This window comes from Phaethon aethereus, assembly GCF_964289735.1.
Source record: "Phaethon aethereus genome assembly, chromosome: 7".
NCBI lineage: Eukaryota > Metazoa > Chordata > Aves > Phaethontiformes > Phaethontidae > Phaethon > Phaethon aethereus.
In genome coordinates this window covers 20,898,035-20,914,979 of record NC_138583.1, presented here as the reverse complement: position 1 = coordinate 20,914,979, position 16,945 = coordinate 20,898,035, and the positions used below count along the sequence as shown (strand labels likewise).

General features: G+C 41.0%; 1 protein-coding gene across 1 annotated transcript; it reads left to right on the top strand.

Moving 5' to 3' along the window:
* Window positions 1-3,614: 3,614 nt before the first annotated feature.
* Window positions 3,615-16,267, top strand: GDF10 (growth differentiation factor 10; the record flags this gene model as incomplete). The annotated part of the gene is made up of 3 exons (XM_082002241.1): window positions 3,615-4,258; window positions 9,743-10,650; window positions 16,076-16,267. The coding sequence occupies exons 1-3, from the start codon at window positions 3,679-3,681 to the stop codon at window positions 16,265-16,267; spliced, it is 1,680 nt and encodes a 559-aa protein (XP_081858367.1). The 5' UTR covers window positions 3,615-3,678.
* Window positions 16,268-16,945: the final 678 nt, after the last annotated feature.

Below are 16,945 nucleotides of genomic sequence, written 5' to 3'. Positions count from 1 at the left end.
TTTTCATTTTAGGCCAGTGCCTAGTAACATCACAGAATTACTACTTCTGCTAATACCAACTGAAATCTTTGCAATTAGTAACCTATACATGGAGAAAATCCTCCACTAGAAGCTGGCAGCTTCTGGGTAGCAACAGAATGGGAGATACTTGTCTAATAATTGTCTCTGCCATCCTCATTACAAGCATAAATGGTGGACCTCAAGGTAGAAACACAAGTCTCTGGCTCCAAATAGACAGACCTGTCATTAACACATGTTCTGAAAGTCTTCAAATATGGAAGAATAAATCCTGAACTCTCAGTGAGATAAAACTGGCAAAGCGATAGATACTCCTGACATTTTCTTTACTCATGGGGATAAGGGATTAATATGCCAATGCCTGTTACATGCAAATCGTGTAAAGGAGAAACTAAAGTTAAACCCAGCCTTGTAAAACAGTAATCCTGAGGCTGACCAGAGCATGTGCCATCATATACCAGTGAAACTAACAGAAGAGGAAGGTGCTCTCTACCTCACACAACCACCCCCTTAGAGCAAAATTCATCTCCTGTCCATTTCAGCCAGCTGACACAGACTTCTTTCACAGCCAATGAAAAGCAACAAGCATCCCTGGAGCACAGACCATATGAACGCTTTTGGACATCTACAGTATGGTGGGACAAAATATGCTAAACTGAACTGAGTCTATGCATCTTGGTTCCTAGTTTCTTACTCTCTGTAATTATGCACCACTGATAGTGTGATAGGATGTGAATAGAGGCAATTCTTGCTTCTTAGCAAGATAGTGACTTTTGTCACTAAATATGAAGGATGGGGGAGCCTGGCAGGGGGAAAAATTATTCTTGCCACAGACTGGAATATGAGAAAGTGTGGATCCAGAATGGAAATCCAAGCTGAGAGCTTGTTCTTGTGCTGATGGGATGGACTGGGACAGTGAGAGCTGCTTCTCATGAGGCAAAGTTTTCTCTGCCAACAATAGGTACTACCTGATATGCCCAAACTCTTCTCTCAACATTAAGGGCCTTTGAGGGCTCTGGATCAGCTCTGATCACTCTGCTTGCTGTAATACCTAAACACCACTATGCCTCTTTTTTCTTTTTTGGGTATTAAGATAATTTCACTATTGTTCAGAAAAACTGAACAAAACACAAAAACCTTTTTTTACTGACCATATATTCCTGTCACACCATGTGATTTTGGGTGGAATGTGAAAGGGTTTTTTTAGAGTTCTGCTATCAGTTTCTCTGAGAACCTGCAGCCCACTGCATTTCATTCAGTTAATTTCTAATTAATAAGTTATATACTTAAGGAATGTTCTTGTATGGTCCTAGCTAATTGTATAGCATTATATTAGCAAGACATTTTTGTGATTGAAAAATGAATGAGCTGTCCTACAATACATAGTAACCAGAAATTTGGACTGAAGCCCAAATTCGATAGTAATTTATGTTTCATTAACTTCCCTGGAGTTTTAACCTTCATTATCCCTGCTACTGACTTTACTATTAAAAATAAAGTCAGGCAAAATTATTTTAATATAGATAGGTCTAACCCTAAAGTAAGTTAATAAGTTATTTTACCATAGAATAAAAAGAATAGATACCCCTCCTGGTGTCTTATATCCCCTCTTGTATATTTCCTATGTATTTCCTACATTATATTCTACAACAAAACACAAGTACATGTCACAATAGTTCCTTTGTATAGATGTCTCAAATTCCATAAGAAAACATTTTTTTCTTATATAAGCTGTTATTAAGGGTGTGTAACACTATTTATATCACAATTATTTTAGCAGGAAGCTTAGATCTGCAGTTTAAAATCTTGAATGCATTGCTCTAACTATAGGGAGACTCTCCAAGTCCTGGCTTGCAAAGCTTTCACTTGAGCTATTTAAGAAGAAGAAGAAGAAAAAAAAAGACTCTACTTGGCAAGAGCTTTAATTAGCAGAAATTTCCACGCTAGGAATATTATTCTGCATGAGCAGAAATTGCATAGCTCTTGCCTCTAGATGCCTTAGAGATGCCATTGATTTGCCATATTCAGAGCAGGGGAATTATGTGACCCAGTGCTAATTTGAATTCCTTTACCAAACACATTTTTATTTCATCATCTCAGCTGCATAAAAGAGTCAAAGTACCAGAGCTTTAAAGACTTTGAATTCCTGCTGTTCTGCAATAAAATAAGGCAAGAAATATTAGCCATCCCTGGTTGATTCTTTAATTCTTTCCCAACAATGTCAAAGTATCAGTGTCCTACAGGTTTTAGTGCAGGTTAAAGACTGATACAAAGTGTATGCCTGAATAGGAGTTTGGAGTGAGTTAAGGAGCGAGAGAACATTTTAATGGGACATTGGTCCAAAATAGCCCAGCTTGTTCCTACCTCCTGCTGCCTCTTCCTCCTTTTCACAGGACCTTGATTGTATAGAAACAGTACAGACAAAAACCACAAACAACAAAAGGTTCGCTCACACCCCCAGTGGAGGTCATGAGCATGCTACCATGGAGGGAAAAAAAAAAGCATCAAAGGATGGTTTGGCTTATTTATAGGCAAAGATTAATTAATAGGAGGTTTGATACTTTAGCAACATACATTTGGGCAAATTTGTATTTGCAAATTGTTCATTTCATAGATTCAAAGGGCACAGAGCAATGTGGCCTGGTGCTAATTTTAAAAATGAATCAAACCTTTCTTTGCCATGATCCAAAAACTACAAACTTGTGGTTCAGAGGGTTTCAATAGTATCTGCTCAGATTTGACACTTCAAGGTTAAAAAAATCACAAAAGAGTTGTGTTATACACAGCAACAGTAGCTTTTTCCAACAATTTTTCAATTATTGCATTGTATACTCTCCAAGAAAAGTAACTGTCTTGGCTACTGGAGGACAAGCTTTAAAAAAGCAGGCAGAGTGAACAAAGTCCCTTAAAATATACCACTCTGCTTAAAGGTTGTCTTTAAACCTGCTATTTATTATAGCAGCATTTACACCCGCTGGGTGACTATAAACTATGATTCAGAACTACCTGTGTCACATGATGAATAAGGGCAACATGCACCATTCACTTTTAAATCAACCCCCTCCGACCTAAGCCATGTAAATCCTTCAGAAATTCACGCCAGTATTCTCCTCCTTCAGATCACACATAGAAATAGCCCAATGACGAAAGTTTGCCCATGCACAGCCCCTTTAACCCCTACTATTTAAGTATCTGCTTGGAATTATCAGTGACCTTTGTTGCATTCTTGGCTAGCTCACACTGAGTCTTCTAGAGTGTGGACCCACCGGCGACTTCTCTTTCCTCCGGGATCCTTGAAACAAACACTATTTACAGCATAACCTTTCCAAGACAACACTGTTAGCTCTGCCGATCGAACCAGAAAAGCCCCTTCCAACTTCATTCTGCTCGCATGTGCGCACCCTTTCCTTCTCATGCTGTCCCTGCCATCCACCCACCGCCTGCCTGTCTGCCCGCTTGTTATCTATTTGCTTCTATCTTTTAGAAATTATTTTCAAGCCCCTCCTCGCTGGCGCAAGCAGCCGAGGTACCGTCCCGGCGCAGCGCTCGCTGCCACAGCGGCGGCGGTGACATGTGTCTCCAATCAGCGGCTCTGCACTAATTAATTTAGAGCCTTTCCCCGCTACGCTTTAAAGAGCGGGGAAGCCCCACGCTGGAGGAATGCAGCGTCGCCTCCCGCGAGTGCCCCCCGCAACCGGACCCCTGGCGCTGCCCCCGCTCCCCGCCGCAGCCACACTCTGCCGCCCCCGGGCCGCCGCTCCTCGCCCCCGGGCCCGGGGATTGGCCCGGCGGAGGCGGCATCAGCGGCGGCGGGGAGGGGGGGCCGCCCCCTCCCTCCTCCCTCCCCGGCCCCGCCGCCCCCTCGCCCCGGTGCGGCAGGGCCAACCGGGAGACCCAGAGGCAGGCAGCGACCGAGCCGCCGCCGCCCCGCAGCATCCCCCGATGGCCGTCCGCCTGACCTGCTGCCTCCTCCTGTGGGCCCTGGGCCATGGGCGCTGCCGCTCCTCTGCGGGGGAGGGCGCCGGCAGCCAGCCCGCCTGCCCCGTCCCGCCGCCGCCCGCCCGGGACTCGTCCTCCCCCGGCCGCGACCCCCGCGGGGGCACTTCGCCGCCCCCTGCGCTGGGCAGCATCGCTCAGGACATGGTAGCTGTCCACATGCTTAAGCTCTACGAGAAGTACAACCGGGAAGGGAGCCGGCCCGGCGATGGCAACACGGTCCGCAGCTTCAAAGCCAGGCCAGGTAAGACGGGCCGGGCGCGGGGGCACCGCCGGAGCTCCCTGGCTCCTCTTTCGCTTTCAAGTGGCGGGTTGGCGCCGAGGCTGTCAGGGACTGCGGGGCTATGGCGCTGGGTAAATGCGGGGGCCCTCGCTAACCACCGGGGCACGGCGTCTCCCCTTGGCTCGGCGGACGGCTTCCCGCCTGCCCTTCCCCGGGAGCATCTGCAAGAAGGCATCTCCCTTCAGAAAGGCGCCGTGGCTGTGCCTGCAAACCAGCGGCAAAAGAAGCGCTGTTCCCAGCGCACATCGCGAAAAGATCTTTTCCGAGATATTGGGGGCATAAAACTAGCAGCGAGTGCTCCTGCCGCAGGTCCTCTCCTCCGGCTCTTCTGGCAGGCTCACAAGTTCCTGTTTAGGAAGAGTGCCGCCTGCGGGACTGCCTAAACTGCTCGGGATCGCAAATTCATTCCACGGCCCAAACCTGAGAATACAGATGTCTGATCTTCCTCTCCCTAGCTTTACTTCGCTTGATTATGAGGGTGAAACAGCATATAGACTGAGTCAAAACGACAATTTCACTATCCCAGTCTTATAATAAAGAGGAGGCTTGCATAGTTAATACTCTTTATATTTGTTATCCTTTGCCAAGGAAACCCAAAATATCTTTTCTGGAAAATGTCTGCCTTCTTTGGTTAACTCTTACAGACTATAGCTAAGATCTTGGCTCTCAAAATAAGAATTAGATCAGTTTCTAGATCTAATTTTTCTATAGGCACATCAATAGATTAATTCAAAATTTCTTGTGTGAGTTTCAATCTATTTTGCCTACATGTAAAAGTCTCATGTGTAGAATACAGTGCAGCCAATAGTGTTTTAGGGAACGGTTACTGTAATATTGCACAATAATCCATATTCTCCAATGCACCCCAACTGAATTTCTATCTTATGTCAAATGTATTATTATAAAGTAATCGTATACAAGGAGGAAGAGATCCCATGGAAGGGTAAGCGGCTAACAAAAACATCTAGAAATCTAGGAGTTAAGATGTAAAGAAATCACAGACATTTGGGAGAGAAATAATTCATCAGGTTCTAGATCATTAGCTAGCAGCTCCTAACTAATAGGGGTTAGGAAGGGGCTTCCACTGTGGATGGTTATTCCATGACCTCCTGCTATTCTTGTTACTTTTCTGTGAACTGAGCAGCTGATGCTGGCTGCTACCCAAGTGAGGCCCTGGACCACAAGAGCGATTTGGGAAGAATGCAAGAATTGCACTATGTTCTTTTTCTTCATTTTTCACTTAATCATGCTGAACAAACCTAATTGCATCTAAGTGTTTTAAATTCTGTTTTAAAACACTAGAAGAGTAGCATTTTCTACCCACAGATAGACTGTACTGAACAATTGCGAATCTGTATTTTGGTCATCTGTCAGATCATGAAACCAAGGCAGAGATGCTTGGAAGTAACCTGTCTTTCCATGCAATGGAAATAAAGCATACCTATGTCCAAAACTCCTGTCTTCTGTGTCCCATGTGTGTACCTTCTCTGCTAGATCCCACCTCTCCCTAGTAACATGGCATGAAAGCAGAACTCCTCTGCAATGTTCCTTTGTTGTGACAATAAATTGTATTTCTTTGTAATTCATCAACCTAGTGATGAACAGTCTGAAATGAACCATGGAATGACACAAGATGAGGGAGGGGAGAAGAACCTTATCTGGCTGTATGTTTTTCTTTATCTCCTCCAAGAAATTCCAGTGCCTGCTTCTGAAAGAAGAAATTGGCATGTTCTCCTAACAAAACATGTGGAATGTCCGTTCTTTACAGAATACGGATGATAATTCTGATTTTATTGAGATAAGCAAAACAGACTACACCTACAGTAATTTCCTTTTCTTTCTCCCAGGCAATAGACTGACCTTTTAAAACATGTACCTCTTCAGAAAATCTGTAACCCTCTGCTCCTATGCTGCAGCTTAAAGCTGTTTGTTAGGGGACATTGGAGCATCAGTGTTATAGTTGTCAAGATGAGAGCTCCAGAGGTTTAAAATGTTGGTCCAGACTTAGTTTGCTCCTTTGTCATATGTCTTATTGAGATCACCTCAACTATACAATTGTATTGCCATCCTACATATCCCTTACAGGGTATAGATGGTGTTGACTGGGTTACTGAATATGTAATATTTCTCCATGTTCAATGTGATGCACTTCCTATATATATATATATGCATGTGCTATTTGCACATGTTCCAAAGACAACTTCATGTTTCTCTAGCAGTACTCATCCCTTCAGGAAGAGTGCTTCACAAACATCTGATCACCTCCTCTCAGCTGGCCTCTACATGTGTTCATAAGAGTTCATTATTTCTCTGATAAGGAGGTGAGAGACAGTCTATGAACTAATTTCTCAAATTCTTTTTTCTTTAGGTGCTTTCCAGTTTTCAGGAACTCTGTGTAGCTTTAGAAAACAGCACCAATAGACTGAAGTTAGTTACAGAGTCAAGTCATAAGTGGTTTGTGACCAAATACAAAATATTAAGTTCTTGTCTAACTTCACGTAGGTTGCTGAGATTGGAGGGAGCTGTCTTCATGGCAGCAATGTGCTGCCTAAGCCATGAGAATTCCCCCAAAATTGACTCTTGCAGCTCAGGCTCATTCCCTGACCACCATCCATCCTCTGTGCTAAATGAAGCAAAGGCCTTGGTGACTAGTATAAAATAGCAGCCATTTAATTAAGACTATATCATAATGCTTATGTGCAAGAAACCCAAATCAAGATTACCCATGGAACTGTAATTCTGGCCTCTAGAGCCTTGCTTTAACGTAATTTTACAGCTTAAAATATTTTAAATGAGGTTCATCTGCATATTTCTTTCTCACAAATGTGGTATCAGAAATACCATGTAAGTCTGTTTTGCTAATCTTCACTTACTACAATGCAACATTCTCCTATGTGGATTACCTACTAAAGGCTAGTATTTTTCTTTGGCCACTTGCCTTTTTTTTCTCTACCAACCTCTTGTGTACATCCTTCACAGATCTTGCCTGTATTCCTAACTTGAAGCTGTCTACAGTGATCAGAGATAGATACAATCAGTAAAATATTAACAGCTTTAATGTATATGGCTAATACAGCTCAACTCAGTGTAGACCTGGAAAATGTAACAATGCTTGCTTGACAGGTTGGTAAAAGCCTGAGCAATCTATCTGATGCAATGTGATAATTATGACTATGCTCCATACAAAACTCAAGTCTCCTCAATTCCTAAAAAGCCTGTACTTCCAGGCTTCTGGCTTTTCAGTAGCTGCAGATTCACAGATTCTTATTCTATTCTACAAATAATTTTGATTTCTGAAGTGTGTTTCACTCCAGAAATGCAGAATTAATTTAGAGGAATTAAAATTCCCTTCCTCTGAGCTATTATTACAAGTTACCTTCCCAGCTGAAGCCCTGGGACTCTGGTGTTTGAAATGCCTTTATCACAGCAATGCATATGCTTCATAGCTATATCTATAGAACTGATGAACTGATGGTGCTGAAAGCATTCTACTACTAAAAAAAAAATATTAAAAATTTCAACTGTATGCAGCTCAGGTGGGGAGAGGCAGTGGATAGACTTTTAAAAATTATGCCTTGTGAAAAGAATAAACAGTAGTAACAGCCTGGTGTTCTAAAGGAAGTACTACAATTATTCTCTTCCTTGGTCTGAAAAATAGGCTGGCAGCCTTGTGATATTTCTATGCTTCAAAGACTTGAATAGAACCTAAACTCTTAAGGGTTTTTTCATAGTATGAGCACCTATGCATGACTAGTGCTGATTAAAAGTTTACTGATAGGAATCCTATCCTGAACTGACAGAACCAAATAAGTTCTCATCACAGAATATTGTTTCTGCTAGCCTTTCTGCCACCTATGAAACCGTTATGTGGGCATCAGTACAGGCTGTTCCACTCCAATGCATTAGGAAAAAAATACAGATGGCATAGTTGGAAATTGCATACTTGAACACTTGTACTATCAGACTGTTTATGTGGCCTGGAATTAATGAACATCCTAACCTGCTGTGGTTTAGTCCAAATGATGGTTCTATCCAGCATGAAATGGAAGACAGCAAGCATAATTTAGTGAGAAGTAGCACTATGAACTTCCACCTTTCAAATGAAACTGTGCTTGAAAGGAAGAACATTCTGACAGGTGGCATCTAACAGTACTGCCTTTCTGTTGTTGGCAAAATTTCTGTGTCTCATCTGCAATGCATTGAAAAAGAAACCTAAGTGTTTCTGGGAAGGCTGGCTGTTGGGTTTGTTGGTTTTGGGTTTTTTTCCTCTCTGCTGCCAAAGAATTTCCAGATATGTCAAGAAGGTCTGCCAGAGAAGTTGTCCACTTGGGTTAAATAAAGATGCAAACTTACCTCACTGTACTACTTTGATGCGTTCTAAGTACCAGTTTGAGCTTGGGAGAACAGGAATCGTTTCTTGGTTCTGCCACCACTTTCCTGTATACTCTTGAGCTACAAAAAAAAAAAAAAAGGGCAACTTTTCACACTGATAGACTGTGAAGGCATAGTCTTTTGATTCTGGGATTATATTTTAACTCACTAAGAGGGGTTTCTACTGTTTAAATAAACATGGTATAAGCAGTTATTAGTGTAAAATTGCTCATCTTCCTTGAGAGGAGGGTAGAGATGTAACCTGAGCACAAATTGTTCAACTAGCTGAAAAGAAGCTCTATCAAATAGAGTTTGAATTTTCGTAGTCAGCTCCTGTTGAACAGTAGTTGTCACTAACTTCAAGCAGATCAAAACACAAGTCTTAGAAACTAAGTAGGTTTCACAATGCTTCAAACAAAGTTCCTGCATGATGCATACTGGCAAGGAGAATTGCTCCTAAGAGTAACGGCTCCCAAAGTGTGTCGCACTGCTTGCTTCCAGCCCCCTTGTGAAATGTCTCTTGTGTGCTATTTATGGATGATGAACTTCATACACTGTTGCCCACAGACTTAGCACCCAGAGATTTTTCAGGAATCTTTGCAGTCAGGTTTAGATTAGACCATCTTGAATATTAACTGTAAACCTGGGCTTAAGCTAGTATCCTGAGTAAGGTAGCATCCTGAGCTCTGCCATGGGCAAATCTGATAGCTTCTCTGAGCTTGACTTTGTTATCAACGAAGTAGAAGCAAGGATTGCTTTTCTTGCCTGCCTGGAATGAAAGGCAGTCTGAAACTGAAAATATCTGGGAAGAGATTTATCCCTCATGTATATAAAAGGTGCCTAGTGTGCGGGACACTCCTGATGTTATAGTAATGTTGCTATTAAATATTGTTAGGGTTTTTTCCTCCTCTTATTCACCATAGTTTTAAGCTGAAGTGACAAGCTCACTATACTACCTGATTTGAAGTGGGTAAGTGAAAAGCAAAATTTGTTAATCCACTGATGTAGGAATATGGGTTTGACTGCCATTTTTGGCCTCAGATATATATCCATGTTTTTCTTGCTCTCTTGCAGAATTCTTGGCCCAGAAGCCCTTGTACTGCTTCAATCTGACATCCATGCAGGATTCAGAGATGATCCTTGCTGCCACTTTTCACTTCTATGCTGACAAACGCCCTCGGCACCGGGAAGTATTTTGTAAGAGGTCCAAGAACTCATCCTGCCGCCTCCTTCACCTGCCTCCGATCCTGCGGCTTAACCTCATTTTCCAGAGCATTCATCAGAATTCTGCCTATGGGCTAGTGAAAGGGAACATCACCGTGTCTCTGCAACGGCGAGGGTCTTGGCATGCAAAGGACATTTCAAATATCATAAAAGAATCAAAACGGGCTGGAGAGCTCATTCTCTGTGCTGAGCTTGATTCTGGGGAGAAACACCAGGGCTTCCCTGAACAGGTTGCCAGTCATTTGCCTTATATACTAGTTTATGCCAATGATCTTGCAATCTCTGAACCTAACAGTGTTGCAGTCACCCTACAGCGTTATGACCCATTTCCTTCCAATGACGGGGACCCAAATCTATCCCCTAATGCTTCTACTGATACTCGAGTGAGGAGGGATACATACCTCTCTAGCTCTATTCAGAACAATGAGTTGCCAGAAGTAGATTATAACAACAATAAATACAACAAACATGACATATGGGAGAATGTCTACAAGTCCTTGAAACCAAAAGCCTCACGCAAAGACCGAAGGAGAAAAGGGCAAGAAAATACAGAAACACTTACAAAGTCCCAGGTGTTAAATTTTGATGAGAAAACAATGAAGAAAGCAAGGCGAAAACAATGGAATGAGCCAAGGATTTGTTCAAGAAGATACATGAAAGTTGACTTTGCTGATATTGGCTGGAATGAATGGATCATATCTCCCAAATCATTTGATGCCTACTACTGTGCAGGGGCATGCGAATTTCCAATGCCCAAGGTAGTATGCCTTTTCATTGTTGTTAGATTGCAAACAGTAGATCTACTGTTCTGCCTATCCAACTATTTTGTCAGTCAGATTTTCCTTTGTATTTTTACCTTTTTCAGTCTATTCTGTTGCCTTGTTCAGCCTAAATAATTTTAGCAATATTGTTTCCATCAATTTACTCATCAGAGTGCAAAAAGATTCCAGGTTATCTTTAAGTGTAATCTGAAGAATAAGAAAAAATGTCTCCTGTTTATTTTACAATTTATCATTTTATATCTTAAAACCACAACATAAAGACTTAGGCGGCTTATTAAAATATGTTTGCACACAGTAAATCATCAAACTACTCTGTTGCGATAGCAGAAATATAAAGTATTATCTGCTAATAATAAGACAAGGTATCAGAGTATTTCTGAATTCTGCTGTTAACACCTTAGGAGAAAAATGCAGAGTAGCGACACCGAGGTATTTTTAACTTTACGAAACTGCTTGTCACTTTGAAAATAAGAATGCTGGGTAAGCTGATATTTGCATCTCAAAATTCTCTGGTGCTTTTTTAATTTACTAAATTCTTAAAATTAAGATAATCCTGCTGGAACGAAAATGTTGATTTAATTTATGCAGCTGGAAATGCCAAATAGTTGTCTGTAACACTCTAAAGCTAGTGTACTGAATTCTTTCTATAGAAGCAGCATGAAATTTGCCAACAGAGAGGCAAACATGAACTCCTGCTAAAATGGAATTCAGATTTGGCCCACTCCCACTTACTTGCTCAGTCTCAAGAAGTAGAAATCTTGATAATCCTATGTAGCGCAAGAATTATCGGCATTTTATAGGACTTTCAAGTAATGGGGGAGGGGAACAATTGACGCACTGCATAAGCTGCATGTTCAGAAACTGTAATTATTACGCAATTCTACCTATAAATGTCCTGATTATTTATTCTGCTGCTGTTTTTGCATGTGGTCACTCAGCACATAAATAATGGATCATGTTTTACAGCAGATGATTTCAAAGCTCTGAGACAGGCATCTGTCCTACTTTACACACAGGGAGATTGATGTACGTTTGTGTTGAAATAAGTAGTATGATTTCAGGAAGAGTGGATATGCAGGCTAGTTTAAGTCCAGGAATAGTGGAAATCCAGACATCAGGGTAGGGTGTACACATCTGACCATATGTTCTTGTGTAGCTGGCTGATGCTTGAACCATGTATAGAAAAGTTGATACATGGTCTGGAAAAATTAAAGCTTGTGCAGGCTCACATACAACTTCACTTTGTGGTTGTAGTATAAAGAGATCATGCAACACAACCACCGTTTAACTTATCCAAAACAAAACACAGCCTGGGAATACAGGTCCTCTGACATAGACCCAAAGTCTAATGATCCATACATACATACCAAAGGAAAAAAAAAAGAAGATACATTTAACAGATCTGTCTTCTTGTGAGCAAAACAGCATGACACAAAAGTGACAGAACCAAAAGAGAGTGCATTTCTAGCTGGAATAGTTAAATAAGCTTATATTGCTGATTTACTTAATGTCCTATCTAGAAATATTACTTGCTATATAATAAAGATTCCCTGGTAAATCAAAAACACTTACTTTAGTTCTCATTTTGATACTTGTTTTCTAGAGAAATTAATATGGCTGCACTAGCACCTTGGTGCCAAAAAAATAAAACAAGCAAACAAAAAACCCCAGAGATATTTAAAACTAAATCACAGATACACAGATTTGAGGATTTTTAGTTTGATACACTCTTTGGGTTTGATTTGGAAGAGGTCTATTTTTTGTTAGCTTTCTGTTTTTAAGAGGGGAACAAAATAGAGGCAAATTCACAGCTGTAACTTCTTAAAATTACTGTTTCCAAACGAACAGAGATAACTAGGACACCAGCATGAATGAAGCTTCAGGTCAGAGCACAAGAATTGCTAAATATTATAGATGGAGAAATAGCTTTTGTTCATGCATATACACCCTAAGTCAGGAAAGCATGCATATGATCTTGGTACTCCTAAATCAAAGGCCAGATTAAGGCTACTCATGAAGACTTGGTCTACACAGTCAACCAGTGATGAATAACAGATAACTTATTTCCAAAGCACTCTTCTTTTAGAACTGTGGAGATAGGACTATACTTCTATACCTGGCATGTAGAGAATCATCACATTGTATGACTATTTTTTCTTTTAAGTATCGGTACATCACTCTGCACATCTACTTTAATAACTGTGATTCTTGATTTAAATACAAAACAGCTCTGGTACACGTCTTGTCATAGCAAATTCACCTACCTTACTGCTGAAGTTCTTATTCTCTGAACTGTGAGGGGGAAGACTAGCTTATATGGTTAATAATGACTGGCTGCACTGCTGCATTTGCCAAATAAATGCTAGTCCTACGTGTGGTAGAAGTAGGTCTACCCTTTCCTTGGTGTACAGTAATTAGAATTCTCTTGATTTCATCCTTGTAAGTGTATCAGTTCATGAATTTCATTTTGAAAGCTGAATTCAAACCTGAAAACAAAACTTTCCTGAATCTCAGAAGCATTGCTTATTAAGGTGATGGCAGGGCTGTTTCTGAGGGGCAAATTAATGATAAAACAGACTTCAAAAGGGGTGTAAGCCAGGCAGAAGGGGAGGGTCTAAAGTATTTCAAACCTGCTGTTAATTGCTTTTCAGCTACATCACCATCCTTCTACTTTCTGAGGCCCAAACTGTTCCTAAGCTAGGATTGTCCTGGAGGTTAAGTAAGAGCAGAACCTGGCCTGCTGTATATAACTTGGTAGCCAGCATCTAAAACATTAGCACTACCTTCGTGCCACTACTACTGGGCATTCAACTCAGTATTTCAAGCTTTCCACTTTAGCACATCGGTACAAAGGCTAATGTGAAGCCTAGCCCAAGATCACTGAATACTTGCGCCAGGTTTCCAGAAGAGCTGGAAAATTCAGAGCCTGGCTGGATGTGAGATGGGTGTGCTGTCTGGCTCTGCTGTGGATGTAGGACTCAGGCAGCCAGATTCTGTACAGCGTAATAGTCCATAATAAGCATTTTTCTATAAGCATTTTTGTGCATAGTGCACACACTTGCAGACATTAGAAACCTAATTAGTGCTGTTGCCTTGGTAAACAGCTGCTCACACTAGACTTTGCTCCCATCTATTTGGTCCTTCCAGATATTAAAGACTGCACAGATGAGAAGATCCTAGTAGCATCTTCTGCAGGTTCATACCCAGGAATCCTGTAAGTCAGTAACTGGCACTGAGGGCAATGACGGCTAGCCAGTGCATGGGGTCAACAAATCCTGTTTTAGTAGTACGTTAGGATCTGTGACTGTTTCAAATAACGATATGAAATAATAAATGTGCTAGGAACAATCCAGGAGGTTTTTCATAAAGGTTAAAGTAAGAACTTGATTCCAGAAGCTTTAGTTCTTTGAATTTCTAAACTCTACAGTTGCTTAAACATACAAAAGCTGCTTCTCTCTCTCTTGCTGTGCAGATTTGTTGACATGGCCAACGTGAGTAGAAGCTTATTTCTACTTCACAGAGCAGCTGTGAGACTAATTCACTGCTGCTTGTTTGTGGACAGCTTTGAAACCTAAAGATGAAGGGTGGCATGAGAGTGCAACCTTAATTATGCCAAAAATATGCTAATTACAGAAAGGCTCTTTCCAGGACTGGTGATTTGTTGGGACTTGGCTATAGGAGGTCTTGGAGCCCCAAAGGATCAAGGATGGATTTCACAGTTTCTCCCTGTAATGGCTCAAATGAGGTCGCTTTAGTTAAGTAACATCTGAAAGTCTTAATAACAATTAAGGATCTGATTTGATGATCTGTTACACTTAAAGTAAATGTATCAAAACTGAATTATCCTTAAAAACAGCTCCTTTGTGATACCCCTGGACTACTTAACTTTTCATGTTGAAATGAAAAAGCATATGCATATATTAATTCATTATTTGAAAAATAGGGAATATATAGGAGACATTAATTCCTCTCAATTGAAGTATCTGCTTCCATGTGCAGGTGTGCAAAGTCCCTATTTGTTGTCCCACAGATGTTATTTTCCACCTGATAGACAGTTATGTACCAATAACGATGAAAGATTTCATGTGCCGCATATACTGTGCTGAAAACTTGTGAAACTGTAACAAAAAGCCCCATATGACTAACACAATTTTACTACTGTTACTGTACTCATTTGATGGGACAGTATTCAAGCATGACAAATGAACAGAAGTCACTGAAGCTTCAGCCTCAGTGGTGGGTTGCATGCCATACTATTGTCTCATGTAACCAGAGCATGTGCATTCCATGTTACAGAGAGGCAATGACAAAGGCAGGCTGTCACTCCCATCACCTGTAGACCTGTGCTTGACTGTATGCACCTCAAGCAACAGAAGTGGTGAAAACTGTTTAGTACTATTCAGTTGCTCAGACTGCAAGGGTCAAGTCTAGCTTGTGAATAAAGGCTAAAACAAAAAAGAAGTTACTCTTAACTAATAAACAGTATATTATTTACATATCTTAACTTTTTCCTTATTCTCAGTGCTGTTATTCCTACTGGCTGCCTCTTCTTCTGAAATATTTTTCCTTGTGTTGTTCACTGCATCCAAAAATCAATCGTAGAAATAAGATTGTGGCTCAGTTTCCTGAACAGTATATAGATGTAAAGCTGCTATGAAACTTCACTTCTCCTGCTCTCCCAGCCTTTTGTTTTCTTCTCCCACTCTGAGGCTAGTGCAGGGAAGGGCAAAAAAAGCCTGTTGAAGAAGGCAAAGGGAAGCAGACAAAGATGACAGATATGAAGTACTTCTTTGTCATGGGGTTGTGATCAGAAAGGCTCTGTCAGGTTATTTGATTTAGTCTAGATTAACTACCCCCTGTGGACATTACTTCTGGAGCACTCTGCTCTTTTAAAAGAGAGAAATTACTCCAAGCAAAAGTAACTAATTCCAGGTTAGCGTACATGAGGAGAAATGCTACTGGAACATAGGGATAGTTCGGAAATAATTACAGTAGCCAATTTTCCAAGTCAGACATGAGGTTAAGAAAACAAAAGGTAACATCTTATGACTGAGAAGTGTGCCCCACCTTAGTCCTTTTCTCCTGCATGCCTGCCTCCAGCATCTAGTAGGTGCAGTCAGAGACATTCTTTCTTCAGGCTACTGACTGCTGGCTGTGCCACCAGTGCCCTCCTCTGGTATTTATCAAGGCAGCATAAGGAACACAAAGTATCTGTTGGATACACCATGCGCAGGAAAGCCAGAAGTGTGAGGGACTGACTATGCTGCACAGCCCTGTGACTCAATCACATATATTCACTTTTTTGTCAAACAAAAACCCATAATGGTTGTAATTTTCCAAGTTCATCTGGGAAAGTGACTGCTCATAAATGAAGAGATAACTATTTCCTTCTCTGTTACAGATTGTCCGGCCATCAAATCATGCAACAATCCAGAGCATCGTAAAAGCTGTGGGAATTATTCCTGGCATCCCAGAACCCTGCTGTGTTCCTGACAAAATGAGCTCACTCAGTGTCCTGTTCCTAGATGAGAACAAAAACGTTGTTTTAAAGGTATATCCCAACATGTCGGTTGAAACTTGCGCCTGTCGATAAATTCATACAAACACATCTTTAATGAGACCTACACATCCTGCCCGTCTACACTGGGGAAGTTGTGAATGGGAAATGAATCCACTCGTGTTGATGAATGAGGAGGAACGTGAGCCTACAATTCCTCTACAGAAAGCATGCGAAGAGACTAAAACGATACACATGCTCACCTGGAAGGATACGTCTTACTGTCATCATTTGTCTTTCATATTCATCTTCCAGGAATTCAGTCAATACTTCTATAAATATCTTCCTAACCCACCTAGCCAAGACATCTGGTGTTTAGTGAGAAATTTAAGTGTAAAGTTTTCCATAATCAAAGGACTAAAATATGTTTGTATATCCTATTTTTCTGACTATTTTATCTCTTCAGTTAACCAAGAAGATGGGAAGTGAACTTGCAAAGGCAGGCTTATTTTAGAATATCACTTTTGTACACAAATCAAAAGTTTTTGCCTAAAACACTCATACTCTTAATCTGCATATTTATACTGAAAAATGCTGTAATAAAGGGCTTAAAATGTATATTTTCTTCAGGATGCAAGTATAGTGCACTACATAAGCTTTCATATAAACAGTATGTTAATGTAGCCATTTTTGGTTACCCTTCTCTAATATATAATTTGTTCTACAAAGACTTATGTAATATCCCACACTTTTGGTTTGCTGGATAATTTCAGG